This window comes from Lonchura striata, chromosome 26, assembly GCF_050655825.1.
Source record: "Lonchura striata isolate lonStrDom1 chromosome 26, ASM5065582v1, whole genome shotgun sequence".
Taxonomy (NCBI): domain Eukaryota; kingdom Metazoa; phylum Chordata; class Aves; order Passeriformes; family Estrildidae; genus Lonchura; species Lonchura striata.
The window spans coordinates 5,230,523-5,256,605 of NC_140728.1; the positions used below are offsets into that span (position 1 = coordinate 5,230,523).

The following is a 26,083-nucleotide window of genomic DNA, read 5'->3' on the forward strand; positions in this document are numbered from 1 at the left end:
TGAGGAATTCCCAGCGCTGAGGGACCCCAGAACTGACAATTCCAGAGCTGAGGAACCCCAGAACTGACAATTCCAGAGCTGAGGAACCCCAGAACTGACAATTCCAGAGCTGAGGAATTCCCAGTGCTGAGGGACCCCAGAACTGACAATTCCAGAGCTGAGGAACCCCAGAACTGACAATTCCAGGGCTGAGGAATTTCCAGAGCTGACAATTCAAGCTCTGAGGAATTCTCAGAGCTGAGGAACCCCAGAGCTGACAATTCCAGAGCTGAGGAACCCCAAAAAGCTGACAATTCCAGCACTAAGGAATTTTTAGAGCTGAGGAACCCCAGAACTGACAATTCCAGACCTGAGGAACACCAGAGCTGACAATTCCAGGTTTGAGGAACCCCAGAGCTGAGGAACCCCAAAAAGCTGACAATTCCAACATGAGGAATTCCCGGAGCTGCCAAATTCCCTCTCCGCTTCAGGGATATTTGGGAAAGGCAGCCCGCGGCTGCTGCGTGACCCTTCCAGCAGCTCCCCCTAAGCTCCCAGGCCTCTTTCCAGCCCCCGCAGCCCGGATCCTCCTCCCGGCCCTGCCCCACGGCAGCCCCAGAGCGGAGAGGATGTGCCTGGGGCGGATGTTTGTCCCTCCCGGGAGCTTCTCTGCAGCCGCGGAGCGATTCAAGCTCTTCGTGCTGGGATGCACAACCCCGGGGGGCTCCGGGGAGGGGAAAATCCCCAAATTCCGGCTCCTGTGGGTGGGATGTGGTTATTTCTGTCACCTCCAACGCCGGGGTGGTGGCAGCGGCTCTTTGGGGCCGGGGGTGGAGGGAAGGGACGAATATCTGCTCTCATCCAGCGCTTCCTGAGCCGCTCAGCAGCGCAGGGAGCCGGGAAGCAGCGGCAGGGAGGGATGGGACCATCAGAAAAGAGGGAATCTGCTCAGCTCCAGAGTCTCCCCTTCCTACAGGAGGGAAATCCCACTTGGATACACCCAAACCTCCTCCGCCCTGCTCTCCACAACCAAGGCCAAGCCTGGAGAAGACTCGAGCGGCTGCAAAATGAGCCTCCAGCCCCCTCCGCGGCTTCTGCCACATCCCCCAGCGGGAAGAGCCTGGCCTAAAGCCGGGCTGGTTTTGGTGGAGCCGGTTCCGTTCCAGCTCCGCGCACTCCTTTCGAGCAGCGGGAGTTCAAATCCGCCCGAGCCGGTGGCGGTGCCGCTGCGGGGCCCCTTAAGCCGGGCTCCTTAAACCGGGCTGTTAACACCTCTAATCGCCTGCTCGGGGGGAATTTCCCGCTGGATGCTGCGGCTCTGCCCGCGGGGCTCCGCTAGCCCGGATTAGATCGTTCCGGCCGAGCAATTAGGCCACGCTCAGCCCAGCAAAGCGCGGCAGCAATTATGCCCATCCTATTAACACTAACCGGGCTGGTGCTATTTTTAGAAACACGGGAAACTGCCCGGCGGGGTTTTTGTCCCCTCGCTCCGTTTTCTTAAATGATTTTTTCCCCAGGTTTCCACTGTTTCTTTCTCCAGTCCGTCGGGCTGGTTTCAGCTCCCAGCTGGGAGCTCTGGAGGGGCACTCTCCGCTGCCGGCCATGTGACGCTGTTATTTCCTCTGATAATGAAGCCACCGCTGGCTCTGCCAGCGGGAAAATCCCGTTTTTTCTTCACCCCCGAAACCCCTTCGCAGCCCAGCTGTGAATCCCTGCGGAAGTCACTGCCATGGGAGAGGTTATCCCGAGGGGATCCGTCCCGCCCGGAGCTCTGCGGGATGGCTGGAGCGCATCCCGTGCGTGGCTCCTCATCCTTTGTACCCCCAAAGGAGGCAGCGGGGGCTGCGCGGAGCCCCCCGGGATGGCGGAGGGGTTCCGCGGGTGGATGGGTGGGCATTGGGGTGCCGCGTGTGCGGGGCCGGTCCCGGTGCGGATCCTTTGGGGTTCCAGGAATGGATGGGGAAGGCACCGGGGCGGTGCCGGGGGTGGTGAGAGGCTCCGGGAATGGGTGGGGGAGGCACCGACAGCAGCTGCGGGGTCTTGGTCCCGGTTCCGGTACCGGCCGGGCGAGGCTCCGCTGGCTGGGATGCCCCGTCCCGGTGCGGATCCCCGGCCCGGGATGCGGTCCCGGTGGGGCGCTGGGGCCCCGGTGCGGGTGGGATGCCGGTCGGTTGATGCCGGTGCGGGCGAGGCGCGGATCCGCTGCCCAGGTGCCGCGGCGGGTCCGCCGATGCCGGTGCGGGTGCGGTGGCCGGTCTCGGTGTGCGGGGGGTGCAGGTCCCGCCCTGCCAGCGATGCCGGTGCCGGTAGGATGCGGGTGCCTGGTCCGGGATGCCGGTGCCGGTAGGATGCGTGTGCCCTGCCCCCGGTGCCGGTAGGATATGGACCCGCTGCCCGGGATAGCAGTGCCGATAGGATGCGGGTCCCCTACCCCCAGTGCCGGTGCCGGTAGGATACGGATCCCTGCCCCCGGTGCCGGTAGGATGCGAATCCCTACCCCCGGTGCCGGTGCCGGTAGGATGCGGGTCCCTGCCCCCGGTGCCGGTAGGATGCGAGTCCCTGCCCCCGGTGCCGGTGCCGGTAGGATGCGAGTCCCTGCCCCCGGTGCCGGTGCCGGTAGGATGCGGGTCCCTACCCCCGGTGCCGGTGCCGGTAGGATGCGGGTCCCTGCCCCCGGTGCCGGTGCCGGTAGGATGCGGGTCCCTGCCCCCGGTGCCGGTGCCGGTAGGATGCGGGTCCCTACCCCCGGTGCCGGTGCCGGTAGGATGCGGGTCCCTGCCCCCGGTGCCGGTAGGATGCGGGTCCCTACCCCCGGTGCCGGTGCCGGTAGGATGCGAATCCCTGCCCCCGGTGCCGGTAGGATGCGGATCCCTGCCCCCGGTGCCGGTAGGATGCGGATCCCTGCCCCCGGTGCCGGTGCCGGTGCCGGTGCCGGTGCGGGCGCTGCCGCCGCTGCCGGGGAGGCGGGCGGGAGGCGGGCCGGTGACTCATGGCTTCCCAACGGCGGCGGCTCCTCCCCGCGGCCGCCGGCCCCGCGCAGCCCCCGGCACATGGGCCGCGGCTCCGGCGGCGCGGAGCTGGCCATGGCCGCGGCGCCCGCCCGCTGCCCCGACTGCCCGGGGCCGGAGCCGGGGGGCGGCGGCGGGACCCCCGCCGTGCCGCACCTCGGCATTGCGGTGGACGAGGGGGACGTGCTGCCCGGGGCGCTGCGGATCGTGCGGCGGCTGAGACCCGCCTGGGAGCCGGCCACGGTGAAGACCAAGGTACGGGGGGAGAGAGGCTGCGCCGGCACCCCGCGAACCGGCGGGGATCGCCCGGTGGGGCTGCGGAGCCCGGCTGGGTGCGGTTGTGGGCTCCTAGGGGCTGGCGGAGGGGGCTGCGGGGCTCACCCCGGCGGGGTGTGCGGTCAGCTCAAGGGGGGCTGAGAGGCTCAGCCTTGGGGGGCTCTGGGGTCTGTGCTGGGGACGTTGTGGGGCTCAGCCTTGGGGCTGTGGGGTCCGTCCTAGGGAGGTTGTGGGGCTCAGCCTTGGGGGGCTGTGGGGTCTGTGCTGGGGACGTTGTGGGGCTCAGCCTTGGGGCTCTGGGGTCCGTCCTAGGGACGTTGTGGGGCTCAGCCTTGGGGGGCTCTGGGGTCCGTCCTAGGGAGGTTGTGGGGCTCAGCCTTGGGGGGCTGTGGGGTCTGTGCTAGGGACGTTGTGGGGCTCAGCCTTGGGGCTGTAGGGTCTGTGCTGGGGACGTTGTGGGGCTCAGCCTTGGGGGGCTCTGGGGTCCGTCCTAGGGAGGTTGTGGGGCTCAGCCTTGGGGGGCTCTGGGGTCTGTGCTGGGGACGTTGTGGGGCTCAGCCTTGGGGGGCTCTGGGGTCCGTCCTAGGGAGGTTGTGGGGCTCAGCCTTGGGGGGCTATGGGGTCTGTCCTAGGGAGGTTGTGGGGCTCAGCCTTGGGGGGCTATGGGGTCTGTCCTAGGGGAACTGTGGGGTTTAACCCAGGGGCTCCCGGATCTGTTCGAGGTGGGATGTGGGGCTCACTCCGGGGGGCTGTGGGGTTCACCATGGGGGGCTGCAGGACCTGCCCCAGAGGATATGGCAATGACACCCCCTACCCCCACCCCTGCCCCTCCCCTCCGCACCCACCGCATACCCAGGGGTGCATCAGCTGTGCAAAGGCGTGACACCCCCATCGCACCCCCCGCCCCACGCGGTTTAGGGACCCCTGGGGTGGTCGCCGAGCGGTGGCTGTGGGTACAAAGGTGTCCCCAGGCTGGCTGCCGAGGTGCCCGCAGGAGCGGCCGCTCCCGGGAGCCGCTCTCCTTTGGGATATTGGTTGGCTCCCACATTTCAGCGTGGGCTGAGCCCCAGTTCAGCTGGGAGCCGGACACGAGTCCCGGGCTCCTGGCACGGGACGGGGCTCGGCTGTGCGGGGCTGCCGGGGCTTGGCCGGGACAGACTCGCCCTGGCCAGGGCTGGGGTGACACAGGCTGGTGGCGCCGGTGCCCTCGGCTGTGCCCTGGCGCTGGGCACCGGAGCGTGGAAGGGCTGGGACTGCGCGCCCTTAAATGTCTGCACGTGAGCGAGCGTCCCCTCCGCAGGCACACGCTTCCCGTCATTAAAAATGTATTAATAGCCAAGTGTAATGAAATACAAGAAGCTGCAGGAAAAGCCATCTGAAAGGGCAGATGGCAGCGGGCAGGAAGCTGGGAGTTGGAGTTTGCAGGGGCAGGAAATGTCTCGCTCTGCTCGCAGAGCTCGGTGGTTGTGGAGGGACCCCGGCTCTGCGGTATCCATGTTCCGCAGGGGTCAGTGTTCCACAGCAGCTCGGATGTGCGGGCGTGTGTTTTTAATTTTAAAAAAGGGAAAAAAAGGTGGGGAAAAAAACCCAAAAAAAACCAAAAAACGCTCACGAGTTGAGGAAAAACCCTCGCGTTGCGTTTCCCTCCGTCCGCGTTTCCCCTCGCAGGAGCCGCTCGGGGATGGGATGGAGCGGGCCGGGGGCCTCAGCTGGTTCCCATTAGCGATCCCGTTCCCCTGCGCGCTGCCCTGGAGCGCTGCCCCGTTCCCAGCACCTCGCGGGGCTGTACCAGGCTGTGCCGGCGGCTCGGGAAAATCTCCCGGGGCTCAGGAGCGCGGCAAGAAGGATCTGGGAGTGCGGGCTGCCCTGTGTGTGCACCTGGTTGTGCCCGCTTCCCAGGGCTCCTGCTCCTCATCCCCGGGGAGGGTGCGTGTGGCTGAGTCAGCCCCCCACGCTCCCAGGGAAGCACAAACTCATCCATCATCCATCCATCCATCCATCCATCCATCCATCCATCCATCATCCATCCATCCATCCATCCATCATCCATCCATCCATCCATCCATCATCCATCCATCCATCCATCATCCATCCATCCATCATCCATCCATCCATCCATCCATCCATCCATCCATCCATCCTCCATCCATCCATCCAACAATCATCCATTATCCATCATCCATCCATCCATCATCCATCATCCATTCATCCATCCATTCATCATCCATCCATCCATCCATCCATCCATCCATCCATCCATCCATCATCCATCCATCCATCATCCATCATCCATTCATCCATCCATTCATCATCCATCCATCCATCCATCCATCCATCATCCATCCATTCATCATCCATCCATCCATCCATCCATCCATCCATCATCCATCCATCCATCCATCCATCCATCCATCCATCCATCATCCATCCATCCATCATCCATCCATCCATCATCCATCCATCCATCCATCATCCATCCATCCAACAATCATCCATCCACCCATCCATCTATCCACCCATCCATCATCCATCCATCCATCATCCATCCATCCAACAATCATCCATCCATCCATCATCCATCCATCCATCCATCCATCCATCCATCCATCCATCCATCCATCATCCATCCATCCATCCATTCATCCATCCATCCATCATCCATCCATCCATCATCCATCCATCCATCATCCATCCATCCATCCATCCATCCATCCATCCATCCATCCATCCATCATCCATCCATCCATCCATTCATCCATCCATTCATCCATCCATCCATCCATTCATCCATCCATCCATCATCCATCCATCATCCATCCATCCATCCATCCATTCATTCATCCATTCATTCATCCATTCATCCATCCATCATCCATCCATCATCCATCCATCCATCCATCCATCATCCATCCATCCAACAATCATCCATCCATCCATCCATCCATCCATCCATCCCTCCATCATTCATCCATCCATCCATCCATCCATCTATCCATCCATCATCCATCCGTCCATCCATCCATCCATCCATCATCCATCCATCCATCCATCCATCCATCTATCCATCCTCCCCCAAGCAGCCGCCCCCAAACCCGTCAAGTCCCTTCAGGTCACCGAGGGGCCACGTGTGCGGCTCCAGAGTTGGTGGCCTGGAATTCGGGGGGGATAAGGCTCAGTTAAAGCTTCTTAAATCCCATTAAATCCCATTAACGCTGCTGGGAAGGGCTGGCCGGTCTGTGGGGCAGCAAAGCAAAGCAGCACACCAGCATCTCCCTCGATGTGGAGCTGCTCACGTGTGGTTCACGGTGACACCTGCATGGTCGGGCGGTGACACCTGCATGGCCGGGCTGTGACACCTGCATGGCCGGGTGGTGACACCTGCATGGCTGGGTGGTGACACCTCTGCCACCTGAATTTCCAGCCTCTGGAGCTTGGCAGGGCAAGAGGAGGAAAGAGCTGAGCCCCGTGGTGAAACTCAGATTTATCAGCTTGGGGAAAAAGCAGCTGGAGAAGGTTTGGCCACAGCTGAGGGGCAGCACCCCCGAGGATGGGGCAGCACCCCTGAGGGTGGGGAAGCACCCCTGAGGATGGGGAAGCACCCCTGAGGATGAGGAAGCACCCCTGAGGGTGGGGAAGCACCCCTAAGGATGGGGAAGCACCTCTGAGGGTGGGGAAGCACCCCTGAGGGTGGGGCAGCACCCCCGAGGATGGGGCAGCACCCCTGAGGGTGGGGAAGCACCCCTGAGGATGGGGCAGCGGCCTCGCCCTGCTCGCCCCAAATCCGGCTGTGGAATGGGGGTGTCAACCCTGTCTGGCTTGGAGGGTCTCATTCCAGAGCCTGGAGTCTCCCTCGGGGAGCCCTATATATAGGAACCTATAGGGGCGCGTGGGTTGCTGAGTGGGATGTCTAAAATTATCCGTCCCATCGCTGAGCGCCACGGCTGCCGGAGCAGGAGCCCTCTCCCCCCTCCTGCTCCCGCTCCCCGATCCCGCAGGGATGAAGGAATCCTTCCCATGGGGAGCCACAGCACCCCAGAGTGCCCAGTTTGGAGCTGGCACTCCAGGGGACAATGGGACAGGGGTTTCCTGTGGGGTGACATGTCCCCAAACCCTCTCAGTGCCCTGGAGGTGCCCAAAATCCCAGTGGGATAGGGAAGCATTTCCAGGGGTGCCACGGAGTGCCCAGCTTGGAGCTGAACATCCCACGGTGTGGGGGGCAATGGGGCAGGGAATTTCTGTGGGGTGACAGAGTCCTAAACCCCTCAGTGCCCCAGAGGTGCCCAAATCTCGGTGGGATTAAGGAATCATTCCTATGGGGAGCAGCAGCACCCAGGGGCTGGCACGGGGACAATGGGACAGGGGTTTCCTGTGGGGTGACATGTCCCCAAACCCCCTCAGTGCCCCAGAGGTGCCCAAATCCCTGTGGGATGAGGGAATCCTGCCCAAGGGGAGCCACAGAACCCCAAGGATGGCACGGGGAGCCCCAAACCCCCTCGGGTGCCCCGGAGGTGCACAAAATCCCGGTGGGATGAGGGAATCCTGCCCAGGGAGAGCTGCATCACCCCGGGGCTGGCACGGGGAGCCCCAAACCCCCTCAGGTGCCCCGGAGGTGCCCAAATCTCGGTGGGATTAAGGAATCATTCCTATGGGGAGCAGCAGCACCCAGGGGCTGGCACGGGGACAATGGGACAGGGGTTTCCTGTGGGGTGACATGTCCCCAAAACTCCTCAGTGCCCCAGAGGTGCCCAAATCCCAGTGGGATGAGAAAATCATTCCCAGGTGGAACCACAGAACCCCAGGGCTGGCATGGGGAGCCCCAAACCCCCTCAGTGCCCCAGAGGTGCCCAAAATCCCGGTGGGATGAGGGAATCCTGCCCAAGGGGAGCCACAGAACCCCAAGGCTGGCATGGGGAGCCCCAAATCCCTTCAGTGCCCCAGAGGTGCCCAAATCTCGGTGGGATTAAGGAATCATTCCTATGGGGAGCAGCAGCACCCAGGGGCTGGCACGGGGACAATGGGACAGGGGTTTCCTGTGGGGTGACATGTCCCCAAAACTCCTCAGTGCCCCAGAGGTGCCCAAATCCCGGTGGGATGAGGGAATCCTGCCCAGGGAGAGCTGCATCACCCCGGGGCTGGCACGGGGACAATGGGGGGGATTTTCTGTGGGGTTTCAGAGCCCCAAACACCCTCAGTGCCCCGGAGGTGCCCAAATCCCGGCGGGATGGGGCGAAGAGCCCGGCGCGGGCGGCAGCAGCCCCGGCATGTGCGCGGGCAGGCGGCCAAGGCGGAGAGCCGGAGAACAAAACTCCCTTTCCATCTGCGAGGAGCCGTCAGAGCGGTGACACCGCGATGTCCCCAGCAGTGACATCCCCGCCTATCAGCGCCCCGGCCCGCGGGGAGGCTCGGAGGAGGGGATGGGGGGTGGTGTTGGCTCTGGCCTTGTTTTCAGCCTCGTTGGCTGGTTTATTTATTTATTTTTTATTTTGAATTTTGTGCCAATTTACGCTGTTTTGTTGGTTTGCCCTCCCCCACGGTGAGACATTGCCGGGGCTGCTCCCGTGCCAAGCGTGCTGGTGGCACATCTGGCCTGAGCTGTTCCTGAGCTATCCCTGAGCTGTTCCAGGTAAAAAAAAAATAGGATTTCCACCCAAACCACCACCTCTGCCTGCAGAAATGTTACTGGGCTGTTCCTGAGCCCCCAGGTGAAAAAAACCCCAGGATTTCCACCCAAACCACCACCTCTGCCTGCAGAGGTGTTCTTGAGCTGTTCCTGGGCTGTTCCTGAGCTGTTCCAGGTGAAAAAAAAGTCAGGATTTCCACCCAAACCACCACCTCTGCCTCCAGAGGTGTTCCTGAGCTCTTCCTGAGCTCTTCCTGAGGCCCCAGGTGAAAAACCCCAGGATTTCCACCCAAATCACCACCTCTGCCTGCAGATCCCTGAGCCTCATCCTTCCAAACTCGTATCACTCCCCCACGAACCTTCCTGGCTGCGCCGCCTCGCTCTTTTTCCCTCACTTTTGCCCCATCCACGAGGTTTTTTCCCAGCGGTGGGACAAGTGCAGGGGGTTCCCCTGCTCCCGGCCTCCGCCCGGGTGTGTCACTCCCTCCGCGTTTGTCCCCGCGCAGCTCTTCACCGACGGCATCACCAACAAGCTGGTGGCCTGCTACACGGCCGAGGGCATGGGGGACGCGCTGCTGGTGCGGGTGTACGGCCGGAAAACCGAGCTGCTGGTGGACAGGGAGACGGAGCTGAGGAATTTCCAGGTGCTCCGAGCCCACGGCTGCGCCCCCGACCTCTACTGCGCCTTCCAGAACGGGCTCTGCTACCAATTCCTGCCGGGAATCGCGCTGGGACCCCACCACGTCAGGGATCCCCACATCTGCAGGTGAGTGTCGCTGTCGAGGCAGGATGGGAATGAAGAGGCTGGCTCAGAAGGTTGTGAGAGTAAAACTCCGATTTATTCAAAATACACCACTCTATATACAGAGATCCACGAGGGCCAACTCCATTGGTCCAATGGAAAAAAAAACTGAGAGTAAAACTCCGATTTATTCAAAATACACTGCTCTTTATACAGAGCTCTGTGAGGGCCAACTCCATTGGACCAACAGAAAAAAAACTGAGAGTAAAACTCTGATTTATTCAAAATACACCGCTCTTTATACAGAGCTTCGTGAGGACCAACACAAAAAAACCTGAAAGTAAAACTCTGGTTTATTCAAAATACACCATGAGGACCAACTCCATTGGTCCTGAAAACAATTCACCCCATTGGTGTACAGTGCTTGATGCACAGTGATAGAACTCAACTATAAACAATGTGAACAACAAGAGAGATAAAGAATTATTTACATTCCTCTCCAGCTCTTCCCCAGGCTCCTGCCTGGCTAGAACCTCCCAGTTTCTTTCTTTGACTGAATCTGAGCCCCACACACCCCTAGGGTGGATCTGGGGGTTTTCCGGGGAAAATCCTCAGTTTTCTGGGGCTTTGTTCTGTGTTTTCAGGTCTCACCTGGCTGCTGTGGCTGGGGATCGTTGGTGCACCCAGTCCTGGGATAAATGGGGGTCAGGGGATAAATGGGCAAAAGTGCAGGAAGAGTTGTCAAAATTGCCAAATTTCAAATTTTTATCAGGTTTTGGTGAAGAGTGGTTTCCCAGAAAGCTGGAATTAAAGTTTCCTGGGAAGCTGGAATTAAAATTTTCTGTAAATCTGGAATTAAGGTTTCCTGGGAAGCTGGAATTAAATTTTCCGGGGAAGTTGTAATTAAGATTTCCTGGGAAGCTGGAATTAAAATTATATGGGAATCTGGAATTAAAGTTTCCTGAGAAACTGGAATTAGGATTTCCTAGGAATCTGGAATTAAGGTTTCCTGGGAAGCTGAAATTAAAGTTTCTGGGAAGCTGGAATTAAGATTTCCTGAGAAGTTGGAATGAAGGTTTCCTGGGAAGCCGGAATTCCTTGGGAAGCAGACCTTAGTCCTGAATTTGCCCTGAAAATGAACATTCTGAACTGCTTCAGAGGCTGATCCCTGACATGGAGTGAGGGCTCAGCTGTGTTCCCTGAAAATCCATCCACCCATCCATCCATCATCCATCCATCCATCCATCCATCCATCATCCATCCATCATCCATCCATCCATCCATCATCCATCCATCCATCCATCATCCATCCATCATCCATCATCCATCATCCATCCATCCATCCATCCATCCATCATCCATCCATCATCCATCATCCATCCATCCATCCATCCATCCATCCATCATCCATCCATCATCCATCATCCATCCATCCATCCATCCATCCATCCATCCATCCATCCATCCACCCATCCATCCATCCATCCATCACCCAAAAACTCCCCAAAAAAGTCCCCAAAGCTCTTTTGGAGATTTTGAAGTGGGGGGTTGGGGAGGGGCAGATTCTGAGATGTCGAGGATCTGGGATCACCCCTCACCCTTTCCCTGTGCTCCACGCCAGGCTGGTGGCCCGGGAGATGGCGCGAGTCCACGCCATCCACGCCAACGGGAGCCTCCCCCGGCCCATCCTGTGGCAGAAGCTGCACAAATACCTCGGCCTGGTGAAGACGGAGCTCAGCCCAAAGGTATCCGACCCCAGGTAAAGGCAGAGGGATCCCCCGGAGGGTGGGACCCCGCAGTGGGCGCCGGGCTCTGCCTCGGCCACCCCCTGCCCACCCAGCTCTGGGGCCGAGCTTCCCAGGTAAATCCTCTGCGGGGATTTGGGGCTGGATCCCTCTCGGACCCCCCGGAGCAGCTCCAGCCCCATCCTGCTGCCACTTTAGGGAAGATTTCAGCTTTTTCTGTGGAGCTTTGGGATGTATCTGTGCTGGAGCACAGCCTCCCACTGTTGGAACAATCCTCCTCCTCCTGCTGGGAATTTAAACTTGGAATAAACCCGAGCTCAAGCCCTGCCGAGCCGACGATAAATTCTAGAAATTAAACAGCTCCATCCCCACTTCCAGCCAGCCCATCCCACTTTTCGGGGCGGCCGGTTTGGCACGGCAGGTGAGCTTTGGGGTGTCTGGGAAGGATTTGGGGCAGCCCCAAGAGGTGAACGAACCCCGGGCAGGGCAATGATTAACCCGGGGCAGGAGCCAGCCGGGCTTTTCGCAGCACGGGCAGACTTTACCCACCCTGCGCCTTCAGCGCGGCCAATTAGGCAATCATTAACGAGCTCTCCTGAGGTTACCGAGAGGCTGACAGAGTCCAAAACATCCCCATGCCCCAGAGATTTCGGGGAGAGAGCGCTCGGTGGATTTGGGGGGTGGGCGTGGGGGTTTTGGGGGTAAGGGATGCACTGAGGATGAGCTGTGGTGTCTGTCTGGGTACCAAACCTGGTCTCCTCCCCAAAAAACAGCCTCGTTAGCCCAGATTTGTGTCATTAACGGGGTGGTTTGGAAGGCAGAAGAGGGAAGTTGGGGAAATTCTGCCCCTGAGCCCCAAGGAAAATGCTGGAAGCTGGGGAAATTCTGGAAATTGGGGAAATTCTGCCCCTGAACCCCAGGGAAACACTGGAAATGGGGGAAATTCTGTCCCTGAGCCCCAGGAAAATGCTGGAAGCTGGGGAAATTCTGGAATTTGAGGAAATTCTGTCCCTGAACTCCCAGGAAATGGTGGGAGCTCAGGAAACACTGGAAGCTAGGGGAATTCTGCCCCAAGGGAAGCGCTGGAAGTCAGGGAAATTCTGGAATTTGGGGAAATTCTGCCCCTGAGCCCCAGGGAAACACTGGAAATTGAGAAAATTCTGTCCCTGAGTCCCAAAGCAGCACTAGAAGCCAGGGAAACACTGGAATTTGAGGGAATTCTACCCCTGAGCCCCAAGAGAAACACTGGAAGTTGGGGAAACACTGGAAGCCAGGGAAATTCTTTCCCTGAGCTCCCAGGGAAGCTTTGGAAATCAGGGAAGCACAATTCTGGTCCAGTGGCCCCAGGGAAGCTCTGGAAGTTGGGGAAACACTGGAAGCCAGAGGAATGCTGCCCCTGAGCATCAAGGGAAGCGCTGGAATTTGGGGAAATTCTGCCCCTGAGCATCAAGGGAAGTGCTGGAATTCGGGGAAATTCTGCCCCTGAGCATCAAGGGAAGCGCTGGAATTCGGGGAAATTCTGCCCCTGAGCATCAAGGGAAGCACTGGAATTTGGGGAAATTCTGCCCCTGAGCATCAAGGGAAGTGCTGGAATTTTGGGAAATTCTGCCCCTGAGCATCAAGGGAAGCGCTGGAATTTGGGGAAATTCTGCCCCTGAGCCCCAGGGAAATGCTGGAAATCAGGGCTCAACGACTGTGCTCCTGTGGCCCCAGAAATTCTGATAACTGGGGAAATTCTGCCCCTGAGCACCAAGAGAAACACTGGAAATTGGGAAAATTCTTCCCCCAAGCCCAAAGGCAGCACTAGGAGCCGGGGAAACGCCAGCCCCAAGCCCCAGGGAGGCTGCCTGGGAGCAGCAGCGATGCCACCCTGTCCCTTTTGTCCCCTCGGCCAGCCTCCCGCAGGACGTGCCCAGCCCCGCGGCGCTGGAGCAGGAGCTGGCCTGGATGGAGGAGACGCTGCCGCAGCTGGGCTCCCCCGTGGTGCTGTGCCACAACGACCTCCTGTGCAAGAACATCATCTACGACAGCACGCGAGGTCTGTCTGTGCGCCCGGGGGTGTCCCTGTGCCACCCCCGGCCCGGGCGGGGTGTCACCTCTGTGCCCAGCCCTGAGAGCCGCCGGGTTTGTCCCCGCAGAGCGCGTGCGCTTCATCGACTACGAGTACACGGGGTACAACTACCAGGCCTTCGACATCGGGAACCACTTCAACGAGTTCGCAGGTGGGGATTGTCCCCAAAGGTCCCCCCAGTCCTGCCTGGGGTGTCCCTGTCCCTGTGCCCCCAGTGCCAGACTGGGAAATGGGGTGGCCATATTACTGGGATGGAAAAGGGAGTTTTGTTCCCAGTCCTAAAACGGGAAATGGGGTGTCCCTGTTACTGGGATGGAAGAGGGAGTTGTATCCCCAGTCCCGAAATGGAAAATGGGGTGTTCCTGTTACTGGGATGGAAGAGGAAGTTTTATTCCCAGTCCCAAACGGGAAATGGGGTTTCCCTGTTACTGGGATGAAGGAGGGAGTTATTCCCAGTGCCATACTGGGAAATGGGGTGTCTCTGTTACTGGGATGGAAAAGGGAGTTTTGTTCCCAGTCCTAAAATGGGAAACGTGGTGTTCCTGTTACTGGGATGGAGGAGGGAGTTCTATTCCCAATCCCATACAGGATAATTGGGTTTCACTATTACTGGGATGGAGGAGGGAGTTATTCCCAGTTTCATACTGGGAAATGGGGTGTCCCTATTACTGGGATGGAAAAGGGAGTTGTCCCCAGTGCCAGACTGGGAAATGGGGTGTCCCCATTACTGGGATGGAGGTGGGAGTTGTCCCCAGTCCCATACTGGGAAATGGGGCGTTCATATTACTGGGATGGAAAAGGGAGTTCTATTCCCAGTCCCATACTGGGAAATGGGGTGTCCCTGTTACTGGGGGCAGAGGAGGGAGTTTTATCCCCAGTCCCAGGGTGGAAAATGGGGCTGCCCTGGGGTCTCGCGATCCCTGAGGATGGAGGAGGGAGCTGAATCCCCAATCCCATGATGGGAAATGGGGTCTCCCCATCCCTGGGGATGGGGGAAGGAGCCGCACCCCAAATCCCACAGCAGGATTTGGGGCTGCCCACGGTCCGAGCGGGGTCTCTGCTGCTCTTGGGCACCCCTGGGGTGCCACCTCTGGCTCCTCACCCCGAGGCTGGCTGGGGGCCAGCAGCTGATCCTGGGTTTGTGCCCGGCTGGGGTTGTGCTCTCCTCGCTTTGCCGTGGAGAACCCAACGCCTCTCTGTCCCCTCCCTGTCCCCTCCGTGTCCCCCCGTGTCCCCCAGGTGTGAAGGAGGTGGATTATGGCCTCTACCCCAGCAAGGAGACGCAGCTGCAGTGGCTGCACTCCTACCTGCAGGCCTACAAGGAGCTCACCCAGGGCCACCCAGGGGACAGCCAGGTGTCCCCGGAGGAGCTGGAGATGCTCTACGTGCAAGTGAACAAGTTCTCCTTGGTGAGTGGAGGAGGAGGAGGAAGGAGCCGGCCTCGCTGCAGGGCTGGAAACGCAACCCAGGGAATGGGAGTTTTCCTCTGCTCTCGGGCTCCCAGCTGACCTGGCCAGCTGCAGGTGCCAGCCTGGGGGCTCGGTGACATCGGGGACAGGCTGTGCCACGGGCCTGGCAGCGCCTCAGAGCCCCGGGCAAGGTCACAGGGGTGTGCTGGGGACAGCTGTGCCCGGCAGGGTGGCCTTGGGCAGCCCTTCCGAGGGGTCAGGCATGGCTGCAGTGAGGAAATCCTCTCTGCTGGCTGCCAGGGTTGGCCCCAGCCGATCTTCTGGAAATTTCGGGTGAAGGATTCTCTGTTCTCCCGGCTGGAGCTGGCAGCACAGGGGGTGGCACTGGGGAAGGTCCCTGTGCCCAGAGAAGGGACAGTCACCATGTCCCCGCAGCCTGGGGTGGCTGTGGGGATGCAGGGGGTGCCCTGGTGGGCATCCCCCCTGCTGCCATCGCTCTGGAGGGCACAAAAATCCCGCCGTGCGTGTCCTGTCCTTGTCACAGCCCTGGGATGGGGGCACGGGGGTTTCTGTTCCCTGACCCTCCTTCTGCCCCTCGCAGGCCTCCCATTTCCTCTGGGCCTGCTGGGGCCTGATCCAGGATAAATATTCCACCATAGACTTTAATTTCTTACGGTGAGTCCACACGGGCTGCTCCAGCGGGAAATGAGCGCGGAGGGAGGATCTGGGGGAGGATCATGGGGAGGATCCCAGGGAGGATCCTGGGGAGGATTCAGGGGAAGATTCCAGTGGTCCCTGGGGAGGATCCCGGGGAGGATCCGGGGGAGGATCTGGGGAGGATCCCAGGGAGGATCTTGGGGAGGATCTGGGGGAAGATCCAGGGGTGGATTCCTGGGGAGAATCCAGGGGAAGATCCCGGTGGTCCCTGGGGAGGATCCCAGCAGTCCCTGGGAGGATCCTGGTGGTCCCTGGGGAGGATCCCAGTAGTCCCTGGGAGGATCCTGGTGGTCCCTGGGGAGGATCCCAGTAGTCCCTGGGAGGATCCCAGTGGTCCCTGGGGAGGATCCCAGGGAAGATCCCAGCAGTCCCTGGGAGGATCCCAGTGGTCCCTGGGGAGGATCCCAGGGAAGATCCCAGCAGTCCCTGGGAGGATCCCAGTGATCCCTAGAGAGGATTCCAGCAGTCCCTGGGAGGATCCCGGTGGTTCCTGGGGAGGATCCTGATGGTCCCTGGGCACAGGAGCGGCTCAGAGCCGTCCCTTCTCTCTCTCAGTCTCTCTCTCTTTGCAGATATGCAAAGTTAAGGTTTAAACAATACTTCAAGATGAAGCCGGTGGTCACGGCCCTGCAGCTCCCCAAGTAGGGACCACCCCGAGCTCTCCTGTCCTGGCCGTGCCCTCGCGCCCCCCTGGCCCCTTGCCCGGTCCTGCCGGTGCCAGGGGGGACAAGAGGAGCTCTGCCCCGGCCACCACTGCTGCCAGGAGAGCCTGGCCACCCCCAAGACTGGACCATGAGATGCTGGAGAGGACCAGAGCCCCGGCGAGGCCCCAGCCCACGCCAGGGAGCCTCACCACCGCCTTAAGGCCGACCCGGTGCCCGGCAGGTCCGTGCCGCGCTGGCACCGCTGCTGCTGCCGGAACCGGCACCGCCCGCTCCCCCTGCGCTGTCCCCGAGGGGGACACGGCGTCACCCTGGCCACTCAGGAGCCCCCAGAGCTCTGCCCGCTCACCTTGGCTGTCCCCTCCTGCCCTGCTGGGTGCCACCCCAAAGCAGCGCTGTCCCTGCCGGCCCCGGGCACGGGACCGCTGTCCCTGGTGGGTGGCAGCTGTGGGCAGAGCTCAGGGCCAGCCCTGAGCCACTGGCACCAGCGGGGCGCTGCTGGTGGGCTCGGGGGGCCGTCCCCCCGTGCTCTGCGTGTCCCCACAGCTGCCCCTGCCTGGCCCCACTGTCCCCGTGGCCTGGTGGCTCCCCAGCTCTGCCCCCAGGGGACATCCAGGGGCTGTCCTGCCTGTCCCCACCCCTGTCCTCTGTCCTGCCTGTCCCCACTGCTGTCCTCCTCCCTGCACCGTGTCCCCACACCTGGCAGGAGGTGGCACGGAGCTGCCCCGCTTCAGGACTGGGCACAGGGACCTCTTGTGCTATCCCCCTGGGCTGTGGGGACACGGTGACTGTCCCTTCTCTGGGCTCAGGGATGTCCCCCAGAGCCCCGTGTCACCCCCAATTCTGTGAGGACACAGTGACTATCCCTTCCCCGGGCTCAGGGACCTCCTGTGCCACCCTGGGCTGTGGGGAAATGGTGACTGTCCCTTCTCTGGGCTCAAGGATGTCCCCCAGAGCCCCGTGCCCTGTCCCAGGCTGTGGGGACACAGTGACTGTCCCTTCTCTGGGCACAAGGATGTCCCCCACAGCCCTGTGCCACCCCAGGCTGTGGGGACACAGTGACTGTCCCCTCTCCGAGCACAGGGACCTTCACCAGAGCCATGTGCCACCCTCGCTGTGGGGACACGGTGACTGTCCCCTCTCTGGGCACAGGGACCTCCCCCCAGCAGAACCAGGGCTGCTGGCACGCCCGTGGTTGTTTTGGTGGGAAATAAAAGCTGCTGGTAGCTGGAATTTGGGAATTTGAGGCTGGTGGATCTGGTGGGGGGGCCAGTGCCGGAGCAGGGGCAGCACCCCCAGGCTCTGGGGGTGCTCCTGTCCCTTCTGTACCCCGAGATGTCCCCGTGGACATGACCCTGGTGGAGCCCAGGCCCCGCTCTCTGCTCCAAAAAGTCACTTTTATTGTGCCAAGGGCCGGGGGGAGGAACGACTGTAAACAGGGATGTGACATATACAGGTTAAGTTACTCGTGGTCTTATTAACAAAATAAAGCTCTATCTATATTTACAATCTTTAAAAAACAGAACAACAACCAAAAAAAAACCCCAAAGAATAGGAAAATAAATGGAAGAGAGACAAGAAGCTGTGGGGAGGGGACGCCTCTGCTTCCAGTCCCTATGCAGCACAGCCTGGCCCAGCCCTGGAGCTGGGACCCCTCCCCAGGGATCTCTGTCCTTCCCGGGGACCCCTTTCCATCCCTGGGATGCCCTGTCCTTCCTGGGGACCCCCTGTCCTACCCTGGGGACCCCTGACCTTCCCCAGGGACCCGTGTCCTACCCTGGGACCCCTTGTCCTTCCCTGCCACCCCCTGTCCTCTCCAGGAACCTTTTTCCATCCCTGGGGATCCCTGTCCTCTCCAGGGACCCCCTGACCTTCCCCAGAGACCCCTGTCTTACCCTGGGACCATTTTCCATCTCTGTCCCTACCCCAGGGACCCCCTGACCTTCCCCAGGGGTCCCTTTCCATCCCTGGGGACCCCTGTCCTTCCCAGGTACCCCCATCCTTCTGTGGGACCCCCTGTCCCTCACAGGGACCCCTGTCCTACCCCAGGGACCCCAGGCCGGCGCAGGAATTTGGGAACAAACGAAGCCCTGACAGAGGCAGGGGAGCAGGGAGGGGCTGGTGGGATGTCCCTGGGATAAGGGATGTCCCCCAGGATAAAAGGGATGTCCCTTGGGATAAGGGATGTCCCTTGGGATAAGGGATGTCCCCTGGGATAAGGGATGTCCCCTGGGATAAAAGGGATGTCCCTTGGGATAAAGGATGTCCCCACAGCAGTGTCCCCAGCACTGGGGTGCTGCTGCTGCTGCTGAGATTCAGATCCCCAGCCCGGCTTGGGGACAAGGGGACAGAGGGACAAGGGGACAGAGGGACAAGGGGACAGAGGCTGGTGCCCTCTTTGTGCAGCCCTGAGCCCGGGTGGCTGCAGCCCCCACCGTGTCCCCAGCACTGTCCCTGTCCCCGCAGTGTCCCCAGCGCTGTCCCTGTCCCTCCAGTGTCCCCAGCACGGTGACAGTCCCCATGGTGTCCCCAGCACTGTCCCTGTCCCCGCAGTGTCCCCAGAGCTGTCCCTGTCCCTGCAGTGTCCCCAGCATGGTGACAATCCCCATGGTGTCCCTGTCCCCGCGGTGTCCCCAGCACGGTGACAATCCCCGCGCTGTCCCCACACTGTCCCCATCCCTGCGGTGTCCCCAGCACGGTGACAATCCCCACGCTGTCCCCGCGCTGTCCCCATCCCTGCAGTGTCCCCAGCACGGTGACAATCCCCTCGGTGTCCCCAGCACGGTGACAATCCCCACGCTGTCCCCACGCTGTCCCCATCCCTGCGGTGTCCCCAGCACGGTGACAATCCCCGCGCTGTCCCCATGCTGTCCCCATCCCCGCGGTGTCCCCCGCACGGTGACAATCCCCGCGCTGTCCCCGCGCTGTCCCCATCCCTGCGGTGTCCCCAGCACGGGGACAATCCCCGCGCTGTCCCCGCGCTGTCCCCGTCCCCACGGTGTCCCCAGCACGGTGACAATCCCCGCGCTGTCCCCGCGCTGTCCCCATCCCTGCGGTGTCCCCAGCACGGTGACAATCCCCGCGCTGTCCCCATGCTGTCCCCGTCCCCGCGGTGTCCCCAGCACGGTGACAATCCCCGCGCTGTCCCCGCGCTGTCCCGGCCCGGGGCCGTTCCCGGCTCTGCCGCAGGGAGGTGCCGGAGCCCCGCGCACGGAGCGACAGCGGGGACAGGGCCCGGGAGAGCGGCTGGGCACGGGGACACACACCTGGGCATGGCACACCTGGGCACGGCACACCTGGGCACGGCACACCCGGGCACAGCACACACACCTGGGCATGGGGCACACACCTGGGCATGGGGACACGGCACACCTGGGCATGGAGCACACACCTGGGCATGGAGCACACCTGGGAACGGCACACCCGGGCACAGCACACACACCTGGGCATGGCAGACACACCTGGGCACGGCACACCTGGGCACGGGGACATGGCACACACCTGGGCATGGCACACACCTGGGCATGGCACACACACACACCTGGGCATGGAGCACACACACACCTGGGCATGGCATACCTGGGCACGGCACACACACCTGGGCATGGAGCACACCTGGGCACGGCACACCTGGGCATGGAGCACACCTGGGCATGGCACACACCTGGGCATGGCACACCTGGGCATGGCACACACCTGGGCACTGCACACACACCTGGGCACAGCACACCTGGGCACAGGGACACGGCACACACCTGGGCAAGGCACACACCTGGGCATGGCACACACACCTGGGCATGGAGCACACACAGCTGAGCACTGCCACACACCTGGGAATGGCACACACACTCCCTGGACATGGCACAAACACACCTGGACTCTGCACACACCTGGGCACTTCCACACACCTGGACACCCTCAGCTTTCACCTGGACACCTTGACCTGTCACCTGGACAGCCGCCATGCCCGGCCACACCACACCGCCGCGGCTGGGACAGGCTCTGACCACCCCAAGGCCATTTTTCCACAAATTCCCTTTTCCCCTGAAGCCGCTTCCTCTCCCCATCACCCTGCGGGGCTCAGGTGCAGCCCGGGCTCAGGGACAGGTGCCCGGGGACAGCCGGGCACGTCCCCCGGGCGGGGGCTGGCAGGGCAGGAACCGCCCCCGCTTTATCCCAAATTGGGCCAGAGCTGCCGGCAGCACAAAGGAACCGAGGAGCCCTTGGCCGGAGCCGGGCCCGGGCTGGAGCTAAAATTGGCTCGGTGGGAATTCGCTGGCAGGTGCCAAAGAGCGAGCGGGAAGCGCGGCGGGGAGGTCACACCAGGAGAGAGGAGGGACAAGCGCATCCCTGTCCCGTGTCCCCAGTCTGTGTCCCCATCCCGTGTCCCCACTCTGTGTCCCCATCCCGTGTCCCTGCTCCATGTCCCCATCCTGTGTCCCCATCCCGTGTCCCTGCTCCATGTCCCCAGTCTGTGTCCCCATCCCGTGTCCCCGCTCCATGTCCCCAGTCTGTGTCCCCATCCCGTGTCCCCGCTCCATGTCCCCACTCTGTCCCTGCCCCATGTCCCTATCCCGTGCCCCACTCCATGTCCGCGTCCCGTGTCCCCACCCCGTGTCCCTACTCCGTGTCCCCATCCTGTGTCCCCACTCTGTGTCCCCATCTCGTGCCCCCACTCCATGTCCCTGCTCCATGTCCCTATCCCGTGCCCCATTCCGTGTCCCCATCCTGTGTCCCCATCCCGTGTCCCCACTCCGTGCCCAGCAGCGCCGCAGGTGAGGCTCTGCAGGACCCACAGGTGCTGGAGATGCTCTGGAGGTTCCCTGCAGCCCGAGAGCCTCAGGTCCCCTCAGGGGTGACAGCACAGCCACCACAGTGCCACCAACCCTCCCGGCTCGCTGGCCTCAGCTCCACGTGCCACCACAGCAAGGCCAAACCAGTCCTCGCCACCCAAAATCCCGGGTGCCCACCCTCGCGGGACCCCTCTGCAGGCGGGCGGCTCTCCTGCGGCAGAGTGCCACCCCGCCCGGACACGCCGTGCCCTCCCGGCGGTGGCAGCCAGCCCTGCCACCCCCTCCGCTGTCCCCCCGCGCCCCCTCAGTCCGTCAGCACCACCAGCTCGCCGTCACTCTTGTCCTCGCCCTCCGAGTCCTCGTCCTCGCTGTAGCGGTACACGTCCCCCTCGGGCACCGAGTGCCCGTCGTCCCCGGCGTCCCCGTCCTTGAGGCTGCGCGTGTTGACGATGACGGGCATGGCGGGGTCGGCGCCGCGGGGCAGGTAATGCTCCAGCAGGGGCGGGGGCAGCTGCACGCCCACCGGCCGCGGGTACAGCACGTCCGAGGAGCTGGGGGGCACCTGGCTGCCCTGCGGCCTGGGGGACACGGGGAGCGGGCGCTGAGAGGGGCAGCCAGGGCTCACAGGGCTCCCCAAGGGTGGCATTCTGTGCAGGTGGGCACCAAGCCCTCGGGAACGAGGTGGGCATGCACGTCATGGATGTCAGGGGGATGCCGGCCCCATGGGCACCAGGTGAGGTCCTGCCCCATCGGCATCAGGTGGGCACCAACCCCATGGACACCAGGTGAGCACCCACCCCACTGGTGCCAGGTGAGCATTGCTCCAATAAAGCCACGTGGGCACGAACCCCATGGCACCCGGTGAGCACCCACCCAAGTCACCAGGTGAGCCCCACCCCAGCACCACCCCTCTGAGCTTGTGGGGTGATGCACAGAGGCAACTTATCAATTCCCCCTTATCAATGCCCCTTATAAATTCACCCTTATCAATCCCTTTATCAACCCCATTATCAACCTCCTTATCAACCCCCTTATCAATTACTGCTTATCAATCCCCCCTCATCAATCCCCTTGTCAACCCCCTTATCAATCCCCATTATCAATTCCCATTATTAACTGACATCACCCACTTATCATCCCCTTTATCAATCCCATTTATCAATTGCCCTTTATGAATTCCACTTATCAACCCCCTTATCTCCCACTTATCAACCCCCTTATTACTTACCCTTTATCAATCCCCCTTATCAATCCCCATTTATCAATTACCCTTTATGAATTCCCCTTATCAATCCCTGTTATCAACCCTTTATCAGCCTCCTTATCAATCCCCATTTATCAATTACCGTTTATCAATCCCCCTTATCGATCCCCCTTATTGATCCCCCTTATCGATCCTCCTTATTGATCCCCCTTATCGATTCCCCTCATTAACCCTTTATCAATCCCCCTTATCAATCCCCCTTATCGATCCCCCTTATCGATCCCCCTTATCGATTCCCCTCATTAACCCTTTATCAACCCCCTTATCGATTCCCCTCATTAACCCTTTATCAACCCCCTTATCAATCCCCCTTATCAATCCCCCTTATCAATCCCCATTTATCAATCCCCCTTATCAATCCCCCTTATCAATCCCCCTTATCGATCCCCCTTATCAATCCCCCTTATCGATCCCCCCTTATCGATTCCCCTCATTAACCCTTTATCAACCCCCTTATCTCCCCCTTATCAATCCCTCTTATCAATCCCCCTTATCAATCCCCATTTATCCATCCCCCTTATCAATCCCCCTTATCGAACCCCCTTGTCGATCCCCCTTATCGATCGCCCTTATCAATCCCCCTTATCGATTCCCCTCATTAACCCTTTATGAACCCCCTTATCTCCCACTTATCAACCCCCTTATTAATTACCCTTTATCAACCCCCATTTATCAATCCCCCTTATCAATCCCCATTTATCGATCCCCCTTATCGATCCCCCTTATCAATCCCCCTTATCGATCCCCCCTTATCAATTCCCCTCATTAACCCTTTATCAACCCCCTTATCTCCCCCTTATCAATCCCTCTTATCAATCCCCCTTATCAATCCCCATTTATCAATCCCCCTTATCAATCCCCCTTATCAATCCCCCATTTATCAATCCCCCTTATCGATCCTCATCACCCGTTATCAGTTACCCCATCAGGAAGCCCTGCCTGGCGTCCTGGCGCCGGTTCCTCATCAGCGCCTTGTACTCGCCCACGCGCAGCCGCTTGCCCTCCACGATGCACGTGCGCTTGGGCCGCGGTTTGTACTTGTAGTCCGGGTACTTCTCCAGGTGCTGCCGGCTCAGCCGCGCCTGCTCCTCGTAGTAGGGCTGCTTCTCCTGGTTGGACATGGACTTCCAGCGGGATCCTGGAAGGAGCGGAGCGGAGAGGGGATGGTTAATTAGTGGTGTTAATTAGCGGTATTGCTTGTGGGAATGGCGCCTGGGTTGACGGCGGTGCTGGTGGGAGATAACGAGGCGCAGCCGGTTCTGCTGGAATATCGGGAAGAGCTTCCCTGAATTCCTCTGGGCATTTCCAGGGGTTCATGTCCTCATTCCCTGATCTTCCCTCATGGATTCCTCCCTTCATTCCCTGACCTTCCTCAGGAACCTCCTGGGATTCATCTCCTCATTCCCTGACCTTCTTTCCAGGGATTCATCTCCTCATTCCCCCATCGTCCTTCCTGGGATTCATCTCCTCATTCCCTGTACTTCCTTCCAGGGATTCATCTCCTCATTCTCTGACATTCCCTCCAGAGATTTATCCCTTCATTCCTTGATCTTCCCTCTTGGATTCATCTCCTCATTCCCTGACCTTCCCTCCTGGATTAATCCCCTCATTCCCTGACCTTCCCCAGGAACTTCCTGGGATTCATCTCCTCATTCTCTGACATTCCCTCCAGAGATTTATCCCTTCATTCCCTGATCTTCCCTCTTGGATTCATCTCCTCATTCCCTGACCTTCCCCAGGAACCTCCTGGGATTCCCTGACATTCCCCAGGTCAGGGAGATCCCTCTGGCTATTCAGAGTGGATCCTCCATCCCCAGACTTCATTCCCATCTCTCCAGGGGGATGCAGTGCACATCCAAACCCTCCAGGGGTTACAGAGTGGATTTCCTGTCCAAAAATCTCACTCCAAACCCTCCAGGGAATGCAGAGTGGATTTCCTGTCCCTGGATCTCATTCCCATCTCTCCAGGGATGCACAGTGGATCCCCTGTCCCAAGATCTCATTCCAATCCCTCCAGGAGTTGCAGAGTAGATCTCCTGTCCCAAGATCTTGTTCCAAACCCTCCAGGGGTTGCAGAGGGGATCTTGCCCTGGGATCTCATTCCCACCCCTCCAGAGGATGCAGAGTTGATCCCTTGCCTCAGGATCTCATTCCCACCCCTCCAGGGGTTCAGAGGGGATCCTGCCCCGGGATCTCACCCAGGATCTTGCTGATGCTGGAGTTGTGCATGTCGGGGAAGGCCTGCAGGATCTTCCTGCGCTCGTCCTTGGCCCACACCATGAAGGCGTTCATGGGCCGCTTGATGTGGTTGTTGTTCCTGGACTCCGGGAAGTGCCGGGAGCCTGCGGGGACACGCGGCAGTGAGGGCAGGAGCCGGGGGACAGGGCCACCCTGGGGTCACCGCCACGTCGGAGGACAGGGCCACCCTGGGGTCACCACCACGCTCCCGGCCGTCCTCACCGTCCATCTCGCAGCTCAGCAGAGCCTCGTCCAGCCGGTGGCCGGGGGTCTCCTCCATCCGCTCCTTCACCGGGGAGGAGTCAATCCCGACCGGCTCCTGCGGGACAGCGGGGTCAGGAGCCAGCCCCCAGCCCGGGCACAGCTGGTGGCCCTGGGGTGGCAGAGGGGACGGTGACAGAGTGACGCTCACCTTGCGGTAGGGGCTGCTCAGTGAGCCCTCCATGGCGGCGCCGTGGCCGTGCAGCAGCTGCCGCGCGTCGTGGATGGCTTTGGTGATGGCATCGCCCTCTCCCAGGAATCCTGGGGGACACGGGCACCCGTCAGTGCCAGCGGCCACCCCGCTGACCCCCAGGGTACCCACGGGCACCCGTCAGTGCCAGTGGTCACTCTGCTGACCCCCAGGGTACCCACGGGCACCCATCAGTGCCAGCGGCCACCCCGCTGACCCCCAGGGTACCCATGGGCACCCATCAGTGCCAGCGGCCACCCCGCTGACCCCCAGAGTACCCATGGGCACCCGTCAGTGCCAGTGGTCACTCTGCTGACCCCCAGAGTACCCACGGGCACCCATCAGTGCCAGCGGCCACCCTGCTGACCCCCAGGGTACCCACGGGCACCCGTCAGTGCCAGCGGCCACCCCGCTGACCCCCAGGGTACCCACGGGCACCCATCAGTGCCAGCGGCCACCCCGCTGACCCTCAGGGTACCCATGGGCACCCGTCAGTGCCAGCGGCCACCCCGCTGACCCCCAGAGTACCCATGGGCACCCATCAGTGCCAGCGGCCACCCCGCTGACCCCCATGGGTCATGGGTCATGGGCTATGACACCCCCATGGGCATCAATCAGTGCCAGTGGTCACTCTGCTGACCACTCACAGAACTGACCCCATGGGCACCCATCAGTGCCAGCGGTCACCCCTCTGACTACCCTGCTGACCACACCGCTGACCACTGCTGACCACTTAGAGCACTGACCCCATGGGCACCCATCAGTGCCAGTGGTCACCCCATTGACCACCCCGTTGACCACCCTGCTGACCACCCCATTGACCACCCCACTGACCACTGCTGACCATTCTGAGCACTGACCCCATGGGCACCCATCAGTGCCAGCGGCCACCCCGCTGACCCCCAGGCTACCCATGGGCACCCATCAGTGCCAGTGGCCACCCCAATGACCACTGCTGACCACTTAGAGCATTGACCTCATCGGCACCCATCAGTGCCAGCGGCCACCCCACTGACCACCAGAGTACCCACTCCATGGGTTCTTATCAGTGCCAGTGGTCACTCCACTGACCACTCACAGCACCCACCCCATGGGCACCCATCAGTGC

General features: G+C 61.0%; 2 protein-coding genes across 7 annotated transcripts in view; one reads left to right on the forward strand and one right to left on the reverse strand.

Annotated features, from left to right (window-relative positions):
- The first annotated feature begins 3,013 nt into the window (after nt 1–3,013).
- On the forward strand, nt 3,014–17,738 carry ETNK2 (ethanolamine kinase 2). Of its 3 annotated transcripts, XR_014950165.1 has the most exons (9): nt 3,014–3,242; nt 9,390–9,649; nt 11,247–11,384; nt 13,266–13,408; nt 13,509–13,592; nt 14,681–14,850; nt 15,452–15,525; nt 16,140–17,217; nt 17,289–17,738. XR_014950165.1 is itself a non-coding variant. In XM_085561311.1 (8 exons), the coding sequence occupies exons 1-8, from the start codon at nt 3,030–3,032 to the stop codon at nt 16,210–16,212; spliced, it is 1,155 nt and encodes a 384-aa protein (XP_085417437.1). In that variant the 5' UTR covers nt 3,014–3,029; the 3' UTR covers nt 16,213–17,738. The 3 variants fall into 3 exon arrangements, 2 of the variants coding, with proteins under 2 accessions (XP_085417437.1, XP_085417438.1); XM_085561311.1 differs by having other exon boundaries at nt 16,140–17,738; XM_085561312.1 differs by having other exon boundaries at nt 3,015–3,242; nt 11,247–11,370; nt 16,140–17,738.
- SOX13 (SRY-box transcription factor 13) overlaps nt 17,608–26,083 on the reverse strand; it is a 48,180-nt gene continuing 39,704 nt past the window's right edge. For 3 of the 4 annotated variants that reach the window (XM_085561308.1, XM_085561309.1, XM_085561307.1), the window contains exons 10-14: nt 24,937–25,046; nt 24,747–24,843; nt 24,485–24,628; nt 23,208–23,424; nt 17,608–21,600 (exon numbers count right to left, since the gene is read on the reverse strand). In XM_085561308.1, the coding sequence (XP_085417434.1) occupies nt 21,327–21,600; nt 23,208–23,424; nt 24,485–24,628; nt 24,747–24,843; nt 24,937–25,046 (842 nt within the window). In that variant the 3' untranslated portion in view covers nt 17,608–21,326. The remainder of the gene's footprint in view (nt 21,601–23,207; nt 23,425–24,484; nt 24,629–24,746; nt 24,844–24,936; nt 25,047–26,083) is intronic. The other variant, XM_085561310.1, reaches the window with a different exon arrangement.